General features: G+C 51.1%; 1 protein-coding gene across 2 annotated transcripts in view; it reads left to right on the plus strand.

Moving 5' to 3' along the window:
* Nucleotides 1–8541: 8541 nt before the first annotated feature.
* LOC135291032 (E3 ubiquitin-protein ligase NEDD4-like) overlaps nucleotides 8542–21903 on the plus strand; it is an 89659-nt gene continuing 76297 nt past the window's right edge. The window contains exons 1-2 of one of the 2 annotated variants that reach the window (XM_064405025.1): nucleotides 8542–8683; nucleotides 10794–10985. In XM_064405025.1, the coding sequence (XP_064261095.1) occupies nucleotides 10944–10985 (42 nt within the window). In that variant the 5' untranslated portion in view covers nucleotides 8542–8683; nucleotides 10794–10943. Of the gene's footprint in view, nucleotides 8684–10793; nucleotides 10986–13019; nucleotides 13246–21903 lie in introns of those variants that run through there. The other variant, XM_064405024.1, reaches the window with a different exon arrangement.

Consider the following 21903-nt stretch of genomic DNA (forward strand, 5'->3'; position numbering starts at 1 on the left):
CTGCAAAGCCTGGTTTGTGGGACAGGAGGGAGATTACTGGAGATAAAAGGGCCCCTTAACAGTGACTAATGGCCCAGCCCAAATATTAGTTTTCCCCTTACGTAGTGCAGATCTGTGTCTGAGGGAAACAGCAGCTGCTCCCTACAGTGGGGCCACGAGGAGGAGCATCCCCACAGCCCCTGCTCTTGCTCACTCCCAGCAGGTACTTCCAGCTCTGCTTCAGGGCTTTTCTCCTCCGTCCTCTCCTGTATTCCTCAGTCTCACCTTTCACGGTGCCCCTTCACCCCAAAATGGCAACATGTCCCATAAAAAATGGATTCCTTTCTGTCCCACTGCTGCTTCTCTCCTTCCCAGCCTCTGTTCCTGTTTGTCTCGTTTTGTCAGGGTTTGGGACACCACTGTGCAGAAAGGGTTATACATATCAGTAATTCTGTATTTAAGCAGCTCTGAACACACCTATTTGTTCACATTTGTGTTTGACTCATTTCCTAATATGCAGAAACCAGGGGGTAATGCAGATTGTCTTTCTAAGCAATCCTCTCCCTGTTCATCTTTCCATTGTTTTCTCTATCAATTAACCCAAACGGGGGAAAAGAGTTTAATTCTCTATACCTTTCAGGTAACCCGGAATCAAAAGTAGTTTTGAAAATTAATTTCAGGAAAGGGCAGATGCTACAACTTGTATAGTTTGTAGGCAGAAAATAAATGGTGGCAATTCTGCGTGCTGAAAGAATTGTGCCTTTCTATGTTAAGTGTGGAGGGTTTAATCTCTTTCCTTTTTTGCTCCCCCCTTAAATGAAAAACTTTCAGACAAAAGTGGTAGATTAGCTGTCTCCCTAGGCTAAAGCCCTGTTGCAGTGTCAAGAAGGCTGAGCCCAGATCTTTTGGAAGTTTCAGTTTCCTAACATCAATATCCAAGAGAGAAGGAACCAACAGATCAATAGCAGCCACAGCTCCAGGGATAACCCTTGGCAGGGGGATACCTGTGCCTCCTCACACACAATTTCAGATGGAACACTGGTCACTGAGTCAATTAAAGGGGTGGGTGCATGTCGTGCAGAACCTTAGAAGCTCTCCTGAGACCAGGAGCAGGAGCAGGAGACTCGTGTGTTTGTGTACAGGTTTCTCCAGGGAGCTTTTCTCTGCCCGGGTTCTTTCCTGCCTCACGTTTGGCACTTGCTGGAGAGAGCTCGGCTTTAAACCAGGCTGCATTCCAAGTGAATTGTTAATTACCACAGTTGGGGTTAGTGCAGCCCAGCAGAGAATTCCACAACGACAGAGCAGTGGCTGCACCTGGAGCATGCCCCGTTATTCCTGGATAAGGGATCCTCTGCTGCTTACAGACATGCAGAAATCCTAATGCAAACTTCATGGCAAGGACATGGACGTGTGGAGATTTTTCCTACTCCAGCTATTCAAAAATTGTTTCCTGTGCATTCCCCTTTCTGGCTGTGATCCATCAAATCCATGGATTTTATGCAAGCTCATGTTTCTGTGAAACCTCTCCTCCAAGCAGGGCAGGGATGTTTCCCATGTGGAGAACAGCTCTTTTCCCCAAGCTGTGAAATCGGGGCCTGACACAGAACGGGGCCCTGGACTCCATCTGGCTCCAGACTGTTTTCCTGAGGAGCTCCAGTGTTACTCCTGGCTTCTGCCAACAGATGGGGACCCACACCGCTGGATCTGCGGGACAGCAGCGCTGAGCTGCTGCCTCCAGCTTTGCTGCAGCTCCTGAGGGAGCACATCTGGCTCAACAGAACGCTCTGAGAGCCTTAGAGCTACGTGCTGTCACTCAGGAGTGGGATGGGAAGCAGGAGGGAATGGAGTTCCTGGCATGTGGGAAATGACGAGTGCTGCCGGCACAGTGATTCAGAGTAGAAATCCACACGGGCCTGGCAGGGCTGTTTGGGAATGAGGGACAGGACTGAGGACTAAAAGTCACCGACCCGAGTTCTGTGCCTCTTTCCATTGTATTTCCTTTCTGAATTTCCTTTCCCAGAAGAGCTGCACTGATTTAGCCCTGCAGTGCTCAAACTCTTCATTGCTTCTCAGGTTCTCACTGGGAGTCTCAGTGGGAAGGTGAGCTCACAGACGGGTCTCTGGACCCTTTTGAACATGGAGATATTCCCCCCAGAGTACACTTAGGAAGTCCTCCTTTTCCTGTTTGGTTGGTTTTTTGTTTGTTTGGTTTTTTTGGTTTGTTTTTTTTTTTTTTTTTTTTTTTTTTTTTTTTTTTTTTGTGGTGGTGGGTTTTGGTTTTGTTTTGTTTTGTTCTTTAGGGGTTTTGTTTGTTTTTTTATTTTTTTTCACTATAAGGTTTTTTTTTTTTTTTTTCTTCCTATGAGTCTGTGTTGCCACAAATCAAAATCCTGGCTTTTCTGGCTGTCACTCTGCAGTTGCTGCATCCTGTCTTCTGTGATTTGTGATGAGTCTTTCCTTGAGGGAGCATTATTTGTGCTTAGCTTTCACCCATTGTTCAGCTCTGGGCAATTGTTTTGGGATATTATTGATTTTATGACTTGCATTGTTGTCTGTACAAAACCAGACCCATTTGGGGCAATTTGCTGCTTTCATACTTTCTGAGGGAAGGGAATGTGTGTTGGCTCGACTAGAGCAGCAACAAAACCCTGCTATTATTTTGTGTGGTTTAAAGAGGGAATCCATCTCATGTTTCCCCGGAGGCACTTCTGTGATCAGGAATTACTACAACATTACTCAGAGCCCTTTGTGCGGGCGTTTACTTTGGGATCTCATCCCAGATAGTGCACACTGCTGTTCTCCTGACTGGCTGGCATGCAAAAGAAGATGGGAGAAACCAGTCTGCCAGGCAGTGCTAGCTGTAATTCCATGGCAGTTCTCAGTGGCAGGGGAATCCTCCAGGAGAGAGCAAGGTACACAGCAATAATGTTACTTATGAATTCAAAGCATTGTACGAAGATTAAATCATCTCTGAAGCAGTGATATGTCCTAGTGAAGTGATTCCGCTGAAATGCTGCTCACACAGCAGCAGGCAAGGAATACAATTAAGGAGAAGAAAGTAAGAGCACCAAAGACAAATTGTGGCTGCAGGGTATGCATCCAGATGCTCCTAATGGATTGTTCTGCCCTCCAATTGCTCTCTCACCACATGGGCGGCATGTCTGGGCAGGGAAGCAGCGGTCTGAGACATAAAGGGAGCTCTGGGTTGTGTGGATTGTTATTTTCACTCTACTGCAGGAGCAGTTTGAAGGAGGACACCCAGCTCTGTGCAGATTTCCAGCAATGGGTCCCTGCACACAGGAACAGGTGAGGAGCCACCCGTGAGCAGCCAGGTCCTGCCATGGCACCCCAGTTCTGCTGGGACTGGAGGCAGCTGTGCCCAGGACCCACGGGCTTTATCCATCATGTGCCAGCAGCCTCTGTTTTACCAGAGACACGTGAAAGTGAGTCAGTTTGGTTGGTTTTGAGGGAAGTTGCTGCTTTTAGCCACCTCACAGTGTCATTTTATGTAATGTGTTCTTGACTGGGCCTGCACCAATAGCCGTGGATGTATACATATATACATGTATGTGTATATATATATATATATATATACACTAAAAATAGAGGCAGTCAAATAAACTGGCCACATACATGTATATAACATGTCACAGCATCCTTTTATCCTTTTCCTGGCTTAGAGCTCCCATGATTCCTTTGCAGGCTCCATATACACAGGAAAGAGAAATTCCTTTGGTGTTTGCACCAAGGAAGGTGCCGTATGGAAGGTGAAATGCTGTTCCCCATAGACGTGGCTTGAAGCCTGAAGTTAAGGGGAAAGTATTCCAGAAAAGGAATCACTGAGCAGAGCTCATGTGGAGCTGTGGCAAAGGTTGATTAGAAACAGAGCAAGGGCAAGGAGAGGATGCACTCTCCTTGGACCTTGGGAGTTGGACTTTGCTGATCCCTGTGGATCCCTTCCGACTCAGGATATTTTATGATTCTATTCAAGACTTAAAATTAGTATGCAGAGAAGCATGTGCTAACTAGAAATTCACTCACTCATCCTACTTTAAGCCTCTATTACTGCTTTAAATGGCTGATTAATGATGTTAGATGGTGATAGCATTCATTTGATTAAACTCCCAAAGTAAGCAGAGTGGAAATGCCTAAGCACTGGATTGCGGGTAAATGTGATTTATGCTTTGTGTGTCGGTCTATAAAAATGTCAGCAATCTTGATGTCGGCACATCTGCATTAAATGTCTGCAGCTTCTTCAGAAGTGCTGCTATTCGGACCGAAGCAACCCCCAGGATTGCTGTTCCGGGGTGTGCCCACAGGAGGATGCACCAGCTCTGGCTGCCCAGCAGAGGCACGGCCCCGCTGGGGACTGCGGGACGATGTGCAGCACCCGCGGAGCCGCACGTGCTGCAGCTCCTGACAACACAGGCACCTTCCCCGATGGCTTTTCTCTCTCTCCACTAATCCTCCTCCCACCCAGCGAGAACAGCAGCTGCACAGGCTCACACAGGTGCCACGCTGTCAGCCTAACTCTAGAATAATTTGATACATCCCTGGAGAACTCCTCCTGACTCTTCTTTAGGGAGGCTGGGCATTGGTTCCCTGCAGTGTTCAACCTGTACCCTCGGATGAACAACACGTTCAGGTTCTGCTTGATTGCTGTTTGCTGTTCTTGCTCTCAGAATTGCTGCAAGCTCTCATCTTGCCAGAGAAGCTGCAAGGAGCCTCACTGGGGTGGACGGAGCTGTGCTGCCCCCAGCTTCCCTCTGCCATGTGTTGCCATCCCCGTGAGTGTCAGCAGAAACGACTGTGCTCAGAATTTAAGAAGAGAAATGCAAAACACGTTTGTCTGGTACAGAAATGCCAGATTTCTGAACCTCACTTGGTGTTTTTGGCAGATCTGTACGTCTTCCTGGCTGATGAAGATTCATCTCTGGATCTTTCTGTGTCAGAGAAGGAGTTTGCTCTTTTGAGGGTGGTTTGAGTACACGAGGTATGTGGTGCCATCCCTGGAGAGGTTGTTCTGCCCCTGGCATGAGCTGCTGCCTGGAGGGTCTTTGGCAGAGGAGTGTCACTCACTGCATCCTTCTGGCTCTTCTTCCCAGCGTGGCAGATGGAGATGAACAGGGAAGCACCAGGGAACAGTCTCCACATGATGTTCAGCCAGTTCAGCACTGAGTTTCATCCACGGCCACTGGAAGTTTAGAGGGTGCTATGAAGTACAGCCTTACAGAAATAAATAGTAAGGCAGATAAGGTTTTACAGCAACAGAAAACATCACAAGTTTTGTGTAATCTGGCACTGGCCTTTTGTGGTTTGCCAGGGTGTCTCTATTGTGTGTGTGGTTGATTGAGGAAGAATGTCCATGAGTGTAATTCAGAGGCTGGGTGGATTGGACTGATTCCTCTTCAGAGCCTAAGCTGGCTCTGTAAATATAAACCATACGAATTCCTCCTTTTTCAGGGTAATTGTTTCCAAAGTAATCTCAGTTTCTACATTTTTGCACATTTCTTAATCCCATTCTATTCTTTCCTTGTATTTTGGGCCCTTTTGGAACCTGTGCCACCACTTGACCCCACATATGTGCATCAGCTCCATGCATTACTTACTGCACATGATGAATATTGGGTTTGTGTCAGAGGGGTTATTTCCCCAAGTTTTTGTGTGAATTAGAAGAACCTGGGATACCCTTAGCAGACTTGTTTCACGCTTTAGTGCTTGACTCACGACTCTAATCTGCTGCCATCTTCATGGCTTTATGTACCTCTTACCCGCCTACAGCTCAGATTGATTTTCCTCCTACTCACCCTTTTGCTCACTACTCTCCTCCCAGTTCTCTTGTCTCCCTCTGCTCTGTTTCGTGTGTTCCCTCCTCTCCTTCCCTGCTCTGTGGTGCTCAGCCTGTGCAGCCAGGGGACACTGGCCAAGGGTACCACGAGGGCCTCACAGCAAAGTGCCTTGCTGGGCTCCTCAGCAGGCTGACCCTGAGCACTTCCAGGAGTGTTCTGGGACTGGGATTTTCTTAACTGGCATTCCTCATCCTACACCAGAGCTGTCTTGTGCTGTTAATCCCAAGCAATTAATGATTAGAGTGTTCAGAATCTGTGTTTTGGAGAGAGAGCCTGCATTTCCCAAACCATCCTGTCTCTGGGAAATGTTGGGCAGCTTGAGCTGAAGTTAGACAAACAGCATAAAAGAATAGGGGAAATATTCTGGCTGCTTTCACAGCATGCCACTCAGCCTGCAAGTGAACTGTTTATATAGGTAATTGCACTAAGCACAGACAACTGATCCATTTCCCACTCCAGTCACACACAGAAATCCTAGTGAAACACTTACACGTTAACAGTTTGCCATTTTATTGCTGCACTACCCACTTCTGCAGTGTCCTGTGGGTTAAAGCTCCTTGGGAAGTTCACTCAATGCCTTGTGCCATGACAGTTTGCTTGGGTTGAATGCACAGAAAGTTTAAAAACCAACACAAACCCAAATGGAACCAAGCAGCTCACTGAACAGGAATGTCCAAATGTGTGAGTTGAGTTGATGGGATGGGTGCCACATCCTGGCAAGCACTTTGTGGGGTTGGAGCTGAATCTTCCACCCCATTAAGAGGGATGCTGTTGCTTTCTGTGCCCAAGGATCTTCCAGGATCTCCAGGTTATTATTATCCTTCTTCTAATGAGCATGTTTAATTAAAGAGTAGGTATTTCCTAAAAGATTTGATTTGATTTGGGGACATCACGTGAGGGAAACCACCAAAAACCACTTTTCTCCCATATCTTTATAGCCCTGTATGGAAATGGTTGAAAGCTTCTTACACCAGTTTTCAGGAGCCCCTGCCAGTTTTGTGTGAGTTCACACAACTGAAATGAAGGCACAGAAATGGTAAAGCCCATGGCTGCTTTTGAGAGAGGGATATCAAACCTCTCTCTTTTGGACAGGAGCAAAAATGGGGGGCTGAGATCTCCTGCCAAACCCCACTGAAGTATTCTGGCTGTTAATTAATTGTATGCTTGTCACACTTTAAAGGGTCTAAAGGTCATGTCTTGGGAATAATCACTCCTACTTCTCCTTCAGACATGTCAGGTGGGACTGTGAGTTTGACCTGCCTTCAATTCTACAAGAAACAAAAATCCTGAGGCTGTCTGGATTTGAGGTAAGGGAATAAATTCTCCTTTAAAAAGATGACATTAAAAGTAGGGATAGCCTATTGTGAGAAAATCTGTTCTCCTCGTGCTTCCAAAACCTCCCCGAGGAGGAGGACTTGTCCTAACTTGGCTAAACCTCCACAAAGCTACTGTGCTGCCCTTGGCATTTGGAATGGGAGAAGCCATTCCGTGCCCTGCAGACACAGGAGAAATGATTGTCAGCTGCAGCCCAAGCACTGGGGTTACGAAACCCAAAGTGCAGGAGAAATCTCCTCCCTGAAAGGAGATATGCATGCTGATCTGGAATTCCAGTGGGATGGGCGGGTGCTGATTGCAGTTTGGGGCAGGAATGACGAGGATTTACAAAAGCTGGGCTCCTTCCCAGAGCTCTCCAGTCTGAACACGGCAATGTCTCCTTAAAGGACTGCAGAGAGGGATTTTAGGGCAAATTCCCTATTGATAATCCTGCAAAAAATGAGCAGTACAGGCAACCGTGGCCGTGTGGGGACAGCTCCTCAGGTGGCACACCAGCTTAGCAGGATGTGAGCTAAAAAAAGCCATGTCTGGTGGAGTAGCCCAATGCTGCAAGCACCAAACCTGCAGCCAAAAAGGGCTTTACAGGAAGGTGCTGTTGTCTCTGGGTGGTGTTTGTCACGGCTCTTACTCCCAAAGAGCCACCCTGGAACAGGCTGGGAGGGGAGGAAAAGAGGGTGAGGGTTGCAAAGGCACTGCTGAGAGCTGAAATGGATGGTTTGAAAGCTCTCACAGGTCAAGGAAAGCTGGGGATCTTGGAGGGACTGGATGTGCTACAGACTTGCAGCAGGACAGGGACTGCAGGAGAGGGGTATGGGGCTGTAAAAGCACAAATCCCTGGAGAAGATGGACAGCTGATACTCCCTATGTACCACAGTACAAGAACCAGGAGAAATCAAATGACAGAGTTATAGAGAGGCCAGCAGAAGGAGGTAATTTTCCACTCTGGCCAGTTCCAGAGACAAGAGGCCAAGCGTGATGAGCCTGAATGTTAATTACACCAGTGTTTTAGGTCCGGGGTTTTTTCCTCCCTGGAGGGGTGAGCAGCCCCGGGAGCACTGGGGAGAGCTCCTGTCCCTGCAGTGGTTGGTGGTGTGGTGGAACAGGAGGGACAGCATTGCTGGGAGATGGCCAAAGATTAGAGGCTGGCCTGACTCAGCCCCCGTGACTCTCCCTATCCCATGGAGGCTGTGGGAAGCTCCTCCTGGGCTGACTCTAGCCCAGCAAACACCCTGGGACTGCTGGGTGCTCTCCCTCCCTGCCACCCACCCAGACAGCTGAGTGTCACACACTGCTCAGTGTAAATTTACTGAGCAAATTTACCTCCATGCTTCGGGTTTCATTTCATTTTTCCTCTCTCTCTCTTTGCTGTCCTCCCCAGGGATGCCTGCCTGTGATTCTCAGTACCACACACATCCCAGCAAACCCAAGGTGTGTTAACAGACAGAATGGGAAATCCAAGTGAAAGGAAGAGTCCACAGAACCAATCTCATGGCATTTGGATTGCTCATGGGCCAAGCAAGGTAAAGCATGCTCAGGTTAAGCACTGAGCTGGAAGAAAAGCTCCTGGGGAGCTGGCCCCTCTGCTCCCACAGCATCCAGGACGCTTCCATGCTGTGGGAGCCTGAGCTGAAGGAATTGTCTGGAAAACAGGCCACTGCCTGTATCAAAGGCCTTCCAGAACAATTAGCAGCCCCTGTCCAAAGCGTTGTGGCACCACACCTCGTGCAATTCTATTATTACTCTTTAAATAGCCCCAAAATGTTGGGTTTTCCTTTCCTGTAAACTGCCAATGACTGACACAAACACAGGCTTCTCTTGACTTCTCTAGGGTTAATCTTTCTTTCCTTGCTCATGCCTGCAGTGTTATATTGGGAACTGAGCAACAATTAACAATTTATGTTTTGTGGGAGCTTGATTCAACTTGGCTTACAGCTTTGATGAGTTTTCTATGACATTCTCAATAATACATTATAAAATACTGATGTATTTCTAAATAGTTAATCTTTTACTGGTTTTCTGTGTTCTGAACCATGCTCAGCCCCCAGCCATTGCAATAATGCTTCAAGGAAGGTATATGCTGAGAACACGGAGGCAATTATGTTAGTCCAACAGCAACCTGATAAAATATTAACATTTCTTATGAAATTTTTCCAGAAGGAAAGAATAAAATCATCACTAGCGAGAAGCTTTGCAGTGGGAAAAGCCTTTTTTCAGCAAAAAATTGTTAAGTAACAGCATTAAATATTGAACGATGCTGAGGTGTGTCTGTACACAGCCTCATTTCAGCCCAGTGTGATGCAGATTTTATTTCCTCCTCTGCAGAAATCATGAAATCCTGTTTAAAACCACGATGGAAGAGCCAATCAGATAAAATCTGTACCTTGCCACTATACTTTTATGATTTGTTAAGTTCACTGGAATGAGTAATACAGTGTGAATAGAACATTTTAAATACCCCTTGGCAGTCACTGAAGTACAATAATCATTTAGAAGATACAGGAATTACCAAACTCCCTGTGCAGCCGGTGCCACATCCAGCCAAAGGGAGCCTTGTCTGGGTGATTTTCACCTCTGCACTCCCATTTTGTGTTTCACCAGAGCTGTTGAGAATAAATAAATAATAAATTGACCAGCAAAAAGCAAGTCATTCTGGGCAGCCTCTGGCAGCAGTTTGCTCTCATAATGCTGTTTGTGAGCTGGAAGCATCCAGCTCATTTCCTAAAGAGCATTTTCTGCTTAGGTGGGGCCCTATTAATCTGTTCAAGCCAATTCTGTAAAATCCAAACCATCTGTATTTGGGAAGATCATGGTTTATTTGGATTCTCTTTGTCTGCAGTCAGTAGCTGATTAAAAGTACGAGGGATTTACAGTGTAAAGTCTCTCTACTGGCATGTTGCAGTGACCTTCTAAGTAGCATCTCCCACTATTTGGGTACCAGCTGGCACAGTTAAGCTCGGTGGCCGAGCTTGCAGTGTCCTGTCCCCGTGCCCAGGGGCTCCTGCAGGCTGTCCCCTCCCGTGGCCCTGCTCCCCTCTGCACAGGTGGGTGCACACCTGCCAGCCGTCAGACACACCACATCTGTTTTTCTCAGAAAATTGTAAATAATTCATGGGCCGTGGTTCTATAAAGAGGCCAGTTATAAATCACCCGAGCTGCACCTGGAGCTTTCTGATGTCAGCATTATCACATGAATTACATCTCTCCAGGGCCATCCATTACTGTAAACACAATTCCAAAGAGGAATTATGCATGTAACATGCACAGGCAAACAAACAAGCAATCTTCAGCCTGGGTTTGATACTAAAGCTTTGCAATCCAGCTGAGTTGTTAGCGGTGCTGATTTTCTGCTCTGGCTCAGGGATCCTTTCATTCTGCTGTGCACAGGTGTACCTTTCCCTGGGGAGCACCTGTTGGTGGGAGTGCTGGCTGCCTGTCCACCACCAGCAGCCCAGGCGCTGCGAGGTGCAAGGAAAAAGCATGGATGTGATTTTAGAGGGACACGAACATGTGCTGCAGAAATGATCTGGATTCTCAGGTTTCCACACATCACCATCTTTACCGTGCTGGGATTGCAGTCCACTTTGAGCTGCTGAATTACATCTACTGTTTCTTTTTCATTCTGCCCTTCAGAAACAAACATTCTTGGATAGGAACATGCAGACTGCTGACGGTTTCCAACTCCTGGTGTCAGCACAGAGATATGGGAAGGAAAGAACTGAGGTGTGTTTATGGACTGAAGGAAAGGACTCCTGAAATCCTGGTTTTCCGTGCATCCAGGGGATGAGAGGTGGCAGAGATGCTTCTGTTAAGGCAGCCAAGCAGGTGAGTGCAAAGCAGGGGGGCAAAGCTACGTGCAGAGCTGGGAATGATCTGCTGGGCTCGGAACAAAGAGGAGTCAGACGGGATCTGTGCTGGCCAGAGGCCTGTGGAGGGGCCCAGGGGCTCCAGCAGCCCAGGCTGGCCTGGCCAGGCAGGAGCAGGGTGCCCGTGCTGCTGGGGAAGGCCCTGCCTGCACCACGTGTGCTTTATGGCAGGGGTGACCGTGCCAGTGCAAAGGCTGCTGGCTCCCGGGCTGGACTTTAACAGCCCCTGCTCAGCTCCAGGGCTCAGCACTGCTGTCTGGGCAGAGGTCACACCCCTCCTGCCCCAGAAAGGGCTTGGGAAGGGCTGCAGAAACACTTTGCGGCCTCGAGACTGCTGTGGAATCTCTCCAGAAAAAGGGATCTCCTTTCCCCGTTGTGCTGGGCTCAGCGAAACAGAAAGGGGCACAAAGCACCTGGGCACAGGGGCGGGAACAGCCTTGGGCTGGGCGGTGGTGACAGAGCTGTCCCGTGCCAGCAGCCCACGTGCCTTTGGTCACACATTGTGCACCTAAAGGTGGATGGAGCAGAGCATGAACGTGTCTGGGCACCGCTGCCACGGAACCCCAACAGCCTGCACTGAGCACCACCGCCCGCAGTGCCGGGAGAACCCGGGACATCATAAAGGGGGATTGGCACGGGAGGGGCACGGCCGGGGCACGGCCTGCGCAGGGGCACAAAGCAAACCAAACGCTCCTTCACAGCTAAAGCGGGACTTGGTTTGGCCCTCACTCCAAGTGCCCACAGTGTTTTGTTTCCCTAAAAGTCGTGATGGTGAGGGAAGAAATGCCACGGTGGGCGACCACCTCCGACTGCTCCGGACAGCAGCGGGGGCTGCGCTCCTGCCCATACCGGGCCCGCACCAGGACACGGCCCGGGACAGGGGCTGCTGCCCACTCGGGGGCACATCCCGGGGCACATCCCGGTCACGGCCCGGTCCCGCTCGGGGGCACATCCCGGGGCACATCCCGGTCACGGCCCGGTCCCGCTCGGGGGCACATCCCGGGGCACATCCCGGTCACGGCCCGGTCCGGCTCGGGGGCACATCCCGGGGCACATCCCGGCCACGGTCCGGTCCCGCTCGGGGGCACATCCCGGGGCACATCCCAGTCACGGCCCGGTCCGGCTCGGGGGCACATCCCGGGGCACATCCCGGTCACGGCCCGGTCCGGCTCGGGGGCACATCCCGGGGCACATCCCGGCCACGGCCCGGTCCCGCTCGGGGGCACATCCCGGGGCACATCCCGGCCACGGCCCGGTCCGGCTCGGGGGCACATCCCGGGGCACATCCCGGCCACGGCCCGGTCCGGCTCGGGGGCACATCCCGGGGCACATCCCGGTCACGGTCCGGTCCCGCTCGGGGGCACATCCCGGGGCACATCCCGGTCACGGCCCGGTCCCGCTCGGGGGCACATCCCGGGGCACATCCCGGTCACGGCCCGGTCCGGCTCGGGTCACGGTCCGGTCCCGCTCGGGGGCACATCCCGGGGCACATCCCGGTCACGGCCCGGTCCGGCTCGGGGGCACATCCCGGGGCACATCCCGGTCACGGCCCGGTCCCGCTCGGGGGCACATCCCGGGGCACATCCCGGTCACGGCCCGGTCCCGCTCGGGGGCACATCCCGGGGCACATCCCGGTCACGGCCCGGTCCGGCTCGGGTCGCGCTCTCGCAGCCCGGGCGCAGCGGCGCCGCTCCCGCCCGCTGGGGGGCGCCTGCCCCACGCGCCCGCCGCCCCCGCGCGCGCATCCCTCGCGCCCCGCTTTCTGCCCCCCCCCCCCCCTCCGCGCGCCCGCTCCTTCGCGCCCTTTTCTGCCCCTCCCCTCACGCGCCCCCTCACGCCCCTCACGCCCCTCACGCCCGTCCCTCCGGGCGGCGCGGGCGCGGAGCGGGGCCCCTCCCGCGCTTTGTGCCGCGCCCCGCCCGCCGCTGCTGGGCCGGCCCGGCGCTCTCCCCGCCCCGCCGGCGCTCCCCGTCCCTGCGGCCGCGCGCAGCCCCGGCCCGCGGCGGCGGCGGCGGCAGCGCGGGCGGCCCCCGGCGGCCCCGCCCCCGGCCCCTTTCCGCCGGGCTCGGCTCCCGGCGTCTTCCGCCGCCCGCGGGCCAGCGGCGGCAGCAGGAGAGGGAGGAGGACGAGAAGGCGGCGGCGGGCGGCTCGGCGGGCCCGGGAGCGGCTCCATGGCGACCGCGGCGGCGGAACCGGTGTACGGGCTCTCGGAGGACGAGGTGGGTCGGCGCGGACGGGCTGGTTTGGGGTGTGCCGGGGCCCCGTCGGCGGGAGCCGCGGCTGAGGTTCGGGAGCTGGGCGAAGGTCGACGGTCGGTCCGGGAGGGCAGGCGTTGCCCGCCCCGCGGGGCTCCGCGCCCCTCCCGCAGCGGCCCCTTGCCCGGGAGCGGCCCGGCCCGCGGAGCGCTGCCCGCTCCCTCGGCAGGTGCGGCCGCCCGGAGCCCGCGGGTGCCTCGGTGGGGCCGGCGGCGAACAAAGAGCCGCGGCCGGCGGTGCTGCGGGCGGGGGCGGCCGCCCCTCTCCGCCTCCTCCCCGCAGCGCTGCCGCTGTCCCCGGGGAGCGGCCGCGGGGCCGGAGCGGAGCGGCCGGTGCGCCGGGTACTGTGTCAGACACAGCCTGGCCCCAATGCAGATGGAGCTGATAAGCGGGGTAGGACCCGCGATAACTAATCGCCGTGTGGCGGCTTTATCAGCCGATGTCTTCTGCAGAATCAAACAAATCATGCAGGCATTAGGAGAACGGTCCAGTTTACTTTAGGTGAATGTTAAAAATCTTGCTTAACGCCCTTTTTGTTTCATTGCCTTGGTCAGGTGCTCCTTTTCTTGGGAGCCAGTGCCATAGAGCATCAGCAATGGGCAAGGCTGCATTACTGGGCTGTGGTTTCAGGGTATCGGCTGTTAGAGTGCTCGTATATCTTTTATTTTTGCAGGAGTGAATAGTAATTACAACAGCATTGCTTCCGGTTTTGTGGGGCTGAACACAACGGGCGATGTGTCAGTCTGTGGTGTAGAAAAAACATTAAAAACATCTTGTGCCTTGTGAAACTGACAGTGTTTCTTACCTGGTGTATTTCAGCAGCACCGGGTCTGGATGACTGTAATGTTTAATTCTCATTGGGAAGGAGGTTCCTGGGCAGGAGTGGGTGTTTTGGTAAGGGGGGGTGTCGTTCTGTTGTTGTTAAATTATAAAACTGATAGCAGAGTGATTGCAAATGCTCTGCATGTGTGTGAAGGTAGGGGCGAGGAGAGGGCGTTGCAGGAGCGTTGGGTGATGGAGATAGCGAGCACGACAGAGAGAGAACCTTCTCTTCCCTGGGCTGTTTCCATAAGCCTTCGTGCGAGCACAGCGGTGGCTGGCACAGTCCCCAGGCAGCTTTGGGCCAGCTCCGGTGCATTGCCTCACCCTGCTGGGCCATCTGCAGGGCCCTGCTTGCTCCGGGGCTGCCGGGGGCCTGCCGTAATCCTGCCAGTCCTGGGCTCCAGAGGGCCTGTGGTGCTCCTGCCTGCTGCTGGGGGTTTGCCCGGGCTTAGGGAGCAGCTAAAGGCTGTGGGGTTTGCTGTCCCAGCATGGGCATTCCAGGACTTTGATTGGAGATGCTTTTGTGCTTATATGAGCAAGTGCGATCTGTGAGGAGAAGGGAAACCTGGAGCCACCCTGGCAGGTCTCAGGGAGGTGGCTGAGAACATCGTGCTGGAGCTTGGCTGCTGCCTTTTCTGTTGTGCGTGCGCTTGGCTGTGTCTTTTGTCCCTGCCTCCTGCCTCGACATATGCTGGTACTTGCACAGAATGCTAAAGAGAAATGGATACAGGGAGAAATCTGCTGGCTGCTCTCACCTTGGCTTGGAGGTGGAGGGATCTCAGGACAGCAGGGGCTCAGCCCCAGTGGATGCTGGGGACTTGGCCTGTGGAGCAGTGGGCAGAGAGATGTGTTTGTCACTCATCTCCCAGGGTAAAACCAAGCTGTTAGAAAAGGAGCTGCTGGGAAAGACAGGCTCTGGTGTCTCAGCAGTGACCAGTGTCACAGCTGCAGTGATGACCACAGCCACACTGCCTGAGGGACAGCAGACTGTGCTTTGTCCCCTGCTTCGCAGTGCACCTGCTGATGCTGGACACTTCTCAGGAAGAGCAGTGACCATCTAAAAGTGGGAGTTCACAAATGGAAATAGGATGGAAAAAAGAGGGAAAAGGGTCTGAGGGAGGGGTGGCATGGAGAAGGGTGATACTTAGAGCCTGTTGGGCTGTACTTTCATGACCCTGAGAGCCTGACCTGCTGTTGAGTCTCTAGTAATGGGCAGAGGAGAGCATGGAGGAGGGGAGGATGGTCTCTCTCAGGAAGGTGGCTGTACGAAAGCCCTAGTAAAGGTCAAGCTCAGGTGGGCTGAGGAAGGTGTGCTGACAGTTCTCTGCAGGCTGGCCTCTGGCTAATGACATCCTGCTAGCATTGACCTGGACTTGGCTCACCATTTTTTGGAAAGCAGAGCTCTATTAGCTGTGAGAGAGCTGTGAGAGGCTGAGTTGTGTATGTGGATGTATTCAGCCTGTTTGTTTCCTTTGTTCCTGCCTGGGTTTGAAATGCAGTTTGCAGATCTGTTGTAGATGGGTTTTGGAGGGCTTTGAGTTGGCCTTGTGCAGGGCTCCCACTCCTGGCACATTTGCTGATTGGAAAATGCAGTGATTTACTTGCAAGCTGGACTTGCTGAGTGGCTCTCCAGAGAGAGAACCAGCAGTCTCCCACAGACCAGAGGCACAGGCTTCCCTCCTGCTTGCACAGCTGATGTGTGGTAGGCGTGGAGCAGGCCCGGCTGCGCGTGTGCCGGCGTGTCTGCAGACTGTGGCCTGCACTCATCCCTGTGCACAGGGCTGCCTTCCGCGTGAATCCTGCTCCGATAGGTGTTGGAACACTAGGCCTTTTGGGCATTTGGGCATCACTGAGTCACCGGGGATGAGCCAACCATTGCAGTTTTTCATGGCAGATGATGTTGTGTTCATAGATCAGCCTGCTTGTAAACCTGAACTGTAAAATGTTTTATATTAATTAGTTAAAATGAGTTGTAAATCAGATTCATGCCCTGCCAATTTTCACTGTCAGGATGACCTCAGCACTGGGCCAGGCTGCTCAGTTGTTGGAGCTCCATCCTTGGGGCTGTTTGGGAACATCGGGACACAGGCGTGGGCAGCCAGCTCTGGCTTAAGCAGGGGGTGGGCCAGGTGACCTTCAGAGCTCGTGCCAACCTCAGCCTCTTTGCGATTCTGTGAAATAATATTTATACAGGCTGCTGGAAGCTTAGGTGCTTTCATGCAATCTCGAAATATCAGTGTATATAAAAACTTACAGCCCTTTGTAGTGGAAAATATTTGTGAATGGAGTGCACCTCTTGTTTGTTTCACTTTGGGTTTCTTCAGAGTCAGATGTTGCCCACACAAATCCACAAACATTTTGCTTTCTTAGTGTCCTTGGATGGAAGCAAAACTTGCAGCTCCTTGGAACTTGTTTGCTTTAATAAAAAACAGAACTTGAGAAAAAAGATCCTTGAAGAGTGTCTTTCTATACTTTAAAATATTAGGGGAAAAAGGGGTTCATATGTGAAACTGCTCTCTGCAGTTCCAGCATTGTTCTCTTTTTAAGTTCTATTCAACTTCTGTGACTTGTGATTGAGTCAATTGGAATGAGAAGCTTCCTACTGAGATGACATTTTGTCATGCCTTAGAAATTGTCAAAAGGATCTTATGTTCCTGAAAATATCTTGATGTGTGAGATATAATCCCATATGCCTCAAGATAAATAATTCTGTGTGTAGTCACTGTAGCCTAACCTTTCATCTTAGTTCTGGTATGCTGTGCTGGGCAAAGCCTTGTGCCTGAAGAGTGACTCCTGAAGGATTTCAGGACCTCAGGAGCCTGTGTGCTGCTTCACTTTATTGAGACACACTTTGGGGAAAGGGAAACAAACCGGGTGTGATGGACAGGATGGATTCCTGTAAAGCACGGGCTCACCTCTACTGGATCTGGCATCAAGGTAAGGAATAAGCCAAGATTTGCCACAGTGGTGCTGTGGTGAAATGCAGCTCGTGCTGTAATGGATAAACTGTCTGTGCAAACTGTTTCAGACTGAGGCATATGGGAGGTTGGCTTTTGTGCCTCGTGTTTACATGTTCCTGATGGATTTGTTGCTCTGGAATGATCTCCCTTGAGGGTGTCTCTTTCCCAGTACTCGAGTCTCGTGTTAACAGATCCATGCGATGGGGCTGCAAAGGCCTCAAGAAGATGTTATTGCTCATAATCAGCTGGATTTACTGGGGAGGAAAAGGGCTGCGATTTCCCCTCCCTCCCTGGACTTGGTGACAGCAGTGACAAGTGGGAGTTCAGGGCCGGATTCCTCTGCCTTGCATTTGAGGCAAACCATAAACTTTGGAAGTTTGGCAGTGCTGAGTTGCTTGGGCAGTGTCAGTGTTGTAGATGGCTGCGGTTCGATTTCAGGTGACGTTTCCTGCTGTGTGGTCACAGTGGTGAGGCTGCACCTTGCAGCTCACCCAGCTTCTGTGCACTGTGCTGGCACGGCCGGGGATGTTTCCTGAGCCCAGGCTGTCCTCACAGAGCCCCTGCCAGGACCGGTGCTGGGGAGGGGTTCCAGAGCCATGTCCCTTCATTGCTCTGGATCCCAGCTCAGCTCCTGGAGCAGCACTGGAGCTCCAGGTGCTGAGTGCTGGATGAAGGACCAGGGCACTGATGTGCTGGAGAAGAGCTTGTGGGTGGCTGTGGCTCCTCAGCTGTGAGGTGGAAAGGGGCAGTGTGGGAGCCAGTCTGCCCAGGGATGCACCCCTGGCCCCAGGAGCTTCAGTCCAGCCCACTGTGTTCTTGAAACCTGGAGGCTTTTGTGAAAAAACCCTTGAGTTCCTTGAGAAGATGCACCCTTTGTCACCACCCTGAACACAGACCCTTTAAATGAGAGCTCTGTTGTTTCTGCTCTGAATATTCTGGTTACATAAAAGCCTCACTGCCGTCTGAGTGTGAGAGGGGCCTCCCTTGGTCACAGCACTGACAGTGTCTTAGCAATAAGCAATTCAGAATAGTGACTTTTTTATTGACCCTGAATTGTTGTTATAGACTCTAAGTGCACTGGCTTCAGGGATAGCATGTAAACCTTAAATGATGATTAAAAAGTCCAGGTAAGGAAACATTTCATAAATGACAGGGCTTGCATATCTACTTGTGTGGCAGAATATCAAAATAGGCTGTGGTTCTCAGGAGGTCAATAGATTTTTATAGCAGCCTGCATTTTAAACCAGCTTTTGATGAGATATCGGCATGTTTTGCTGACACTAAGTAAATTCCAGTTTTATTATAAAATGAATGTAAAGACATTGAAGGAGGCTTGTATTAATGTGAGGATCTGAGGGAGACAAGGAATGTTAGTTTTAGCTGTACCCCCATTGAGAGCTGGCTCTGTCTCCCCAGCTGCTGTCCTGTCCTCCGAGGGTGGTATGCAGGTAGTGCAAGGCACGGTTCCGCTGCTGCCTTTGGGAAGGGGGATAAGCATTCCTTATTTTCATGTGAAGGGCTGGCCGTTGGAGGGCACTGTGTAGTGGGAAATGGGAACTCGAGGTTTTCCTCTGCTCCTGCACAGAGGCCATTTTCCTGGGAAGCAAACATGGACTGTGAGCCCCACACCTGTTGAGCAGGCACCTCACCCCCGGGGCACAGCTTGCACTGGGAGTTAACAGATTTCTGACGGGATTTTTTGTGTTTTGGTTTGAAAATATCACCAGGCATGGTATGAGTGCTGAATGAGCTTATCTGTCAGAAGGGAATTGGTGTTACATCTTAGGATGTTGTGGGAGGAATTCACCCCTGCAGCTTCTAGGCTGGAGCTGTGTCTCCAGCCAGTGAAAGGTTCTGTGTTATGTAATACTTCTCCTTTCTGAACCAAACACAGGTCCTGGTGTGAGGTGGGCTGCCTGCACAGGTGCTTTAGGATCCAGAAGCCACGTCAGAGGTGGTGCTGTGGTGCAGCCTGTTGGCAGCTCACTGATTTCTGCTGGATTGGGCCAAATTGACAATCTCTCAGTCCCACGACATCAGATGGGGCCTAGACCTTTGCTTAATTAAACTCTGCAATATAAACTGGGACTTTCTGAGCAAGCTGGAAACTTCCAGGCCTTGTAATAGCAGTGAGGGCTGGTTTATCCAACAGCTTCAGTCAACAGAAAGTCATAGATGGGATAACAATGTGCAGAAGTAGATTGATTTAATTACAATTAAATTTTGGTGGTGGTGAACAGAGAAATCTCATTAACTTCCATAAACTTCTCCATATTTTTCTTTCACTGCTACTTTGTCTTAAATGTTTCATTGTGTTGACTAGTAGGGTTTTACTGTAGCAGTAGAAGAGGTGCTGCTGGGCAGCTCTGTCCCCTTGTGGAAAGAAGTGCAGTGTAATCTTGTGTACACTGTTATTTTGGGTAAGCTGGGCAGGAATGTGGCGCGGGTTGGGTGACTCCTACCTTGAGCACTGGGAGAGGAATGTGGTTTTACTGCTGGCATGTTCAGCTCAGGACTGGAGCTGCTGCCAGGTCAGTACTAACACCTGACAGGGTTTGCCTGGGACTGGAACTGCGGCTTTCAGAAGTATTCAACACATTGTCATGCCAACTTTTTCCAGCATGGGGTTCTTAAGCTGCCCAGTTTCTAGTGCTGGAGTGTTCCCTTCCCCTGCTCCCACTGTCTTTTCCTCTCCCCTGCCAGAAAGAAGAAAACCAAATCCTTTGGAAAGGGATTGTTTTCTGTAGAGAACTAGTAATTAATTTTAAAATAAGAGATGTGGCTAAATTGCACAGGTCTGTAACCTAATTGCAGTTAAAATAGTTAAAAATAAGCCAACCTATAAAAAACAACTCAAAGCCCCAACAAAACAAATCCTGAAACTTGATTTCTGAGATAGATCATGGTATTTAGAGATGTATTATGTCTGCCAGGTGATGTCTTGACTTGGCAACAGACTTGGTGTGTATATTTGTAATTGTTAATTTTTTTCTTTCCATTTGACCATAATTCCTGCATGCTGGCAGGCTGTAGGTGTTTGTCAGAATCCCGATTTCTAGGATTTAGGAATCTTTTCCTGATCAAAATAAACATCTCCAGTTGTGAGAACACTGGCTATTCTGAGGAATCGCTCCATGAATGAGTTGGGCTTTGCCATTAAGCCATGGCACCTTGTTTTTGTGCCTCACTGCACGGATCAGTGTGGCTGTGTTGGTGTCCTGCCAGCTCAAGTCAGGTTTTCCTGTTTCCATGTCTTTTATCTGCTGGAGAGAAGCAGAACGACTTGGAACAGGGAGCACAACCGTGCAGTCCGCTCTCCTTTGGCAGATCCTGTGCTGAATAATCCTGGCTTGAGGGTGGAAGTATGTTCCTGTGATCTGTGTTGGTTTTAATTGAAAGCAGTTCAAAGTCTGACTCTCCTTAAGCGTCTCTGTGTTATGTGGATGATCACACCGAGTTCATGGTGGGATTTTATAGAGATGGGGGTGATGAGAAGTGTTCAGAAGGTGTCCTGGGATGACTCCCTCATGGAGGGTCTGTTTGGAAATTGGTGTGGTGGGGAAAATCTGCTTTTGTCCTCTTCCTGGTGGCACTGGATGTAAGGTTTGGAGCATACTGCTGTGGAAGCCATGTGGACAAAAATGAAGTTCCCACAGAAGTGTTGGATTTTGGAGTGGGAGAGAGGAGGCCAAGCTGAGACCATGGGTGGTGGAGAAAGCCCAGGTGCCTGGAAATGAGGCTGTGCTGGCTGCTCCCATCAGAGGTTCTTCAGCCTGAGTTACTAAAATGTACCAAATGTGGATTTATGGATTGGGTGTAATACAGGGCTGCCTGTTGAGACTGCCTCCTTAGCACTGGGCCCTTGTGGCACAGTTGGGTGTGTGGGGTGTGCTGAGAACCTTCAGCTGGTGCTGGTGTTCCATATGTGCTATGGACCTTCAGCTGGTGTTTAATATGTGCTATGGACCTTCAGCTGGTGCTGGTGTTAGATATGTGCTATGGACCTTCAGCTGGTGCTGGTGTTAGATATGTGCTATGGACCTTCAGCTGGTGTTTAATATGTGCTATGGACCTTCAGCTGGTGCTGGTGTTAGATATGTGCTATGGACCTTCAGCTGGTGCTGGTGTTAGATATGTGCTATGGACCTTCAGCTGGTGTTTAATATGTGCTGAGGACGTTCAGCTGGTGTTTAATATGTGCTATGGACGTTCAGCTGGTGCTGGTGTTAGATATGTGCTATGGACCTTCAGCTGGTGTTTAATATGTGCTATGGACCTTCAGCTGTTATTTAATATGTGCTGAGGACGTTCAGCTGGTGCTGCTGTCAGTGGTTGATCCCAGGACAGTTTTCTTGCACCTCCATCCTCTGCTTGATCAGAGGGAGTTGAGGCTGATGGCTTCTGGAGCAGCCCACACAAATCCAGTGGATTTGCACTGCTGAGAGATGCTGCTTTCTCTCGTACACCTTGGGATCACCCATGGACAGTGTCCCACGTCTTTGCAGGGCCGTTGAATTGCAGCAACTTCTGGAAAGGTGATGGAATTCAGAGGTATGTGTGGCACGAGCTGCTGGGGTGGTGGAGGGTGTGTGTGATGGGAGGGTAGGGCACCTGCTCTTTGGTGGCTGTGAGCTGTGACAGTGGCTGTGTGGGTCTCATGAATCCAGAGCTTTGGCTAGAATCCTGACCCTGATGGAGTCTGTGATGAGGTTGTCTAAAAGCAGAATGTTAAATAGATTAATTCCCTAACAAACAAGTGGAGTTTTCAACCTTTCTTTAAAGATTTCTTGCGTTGACCCCTCCTGCTCTTTGTGAAGGGAGTGGTAAGATAGAGAATTGG

The sequence above is a fragment of the Passer domesticus genome, chromosome Z, assembly GCF_036417665.1.
Source record: "Passer domesticus isolate bPasDom1 chromosome Z, bPasDom1.hap1, whole genome shotgun sequence".
Lineage (NCBI taxonomy): Eukaryota > Metazoa > Chordata > Aves > Passeriformes > Passeridae > Passer > Passer domesticus.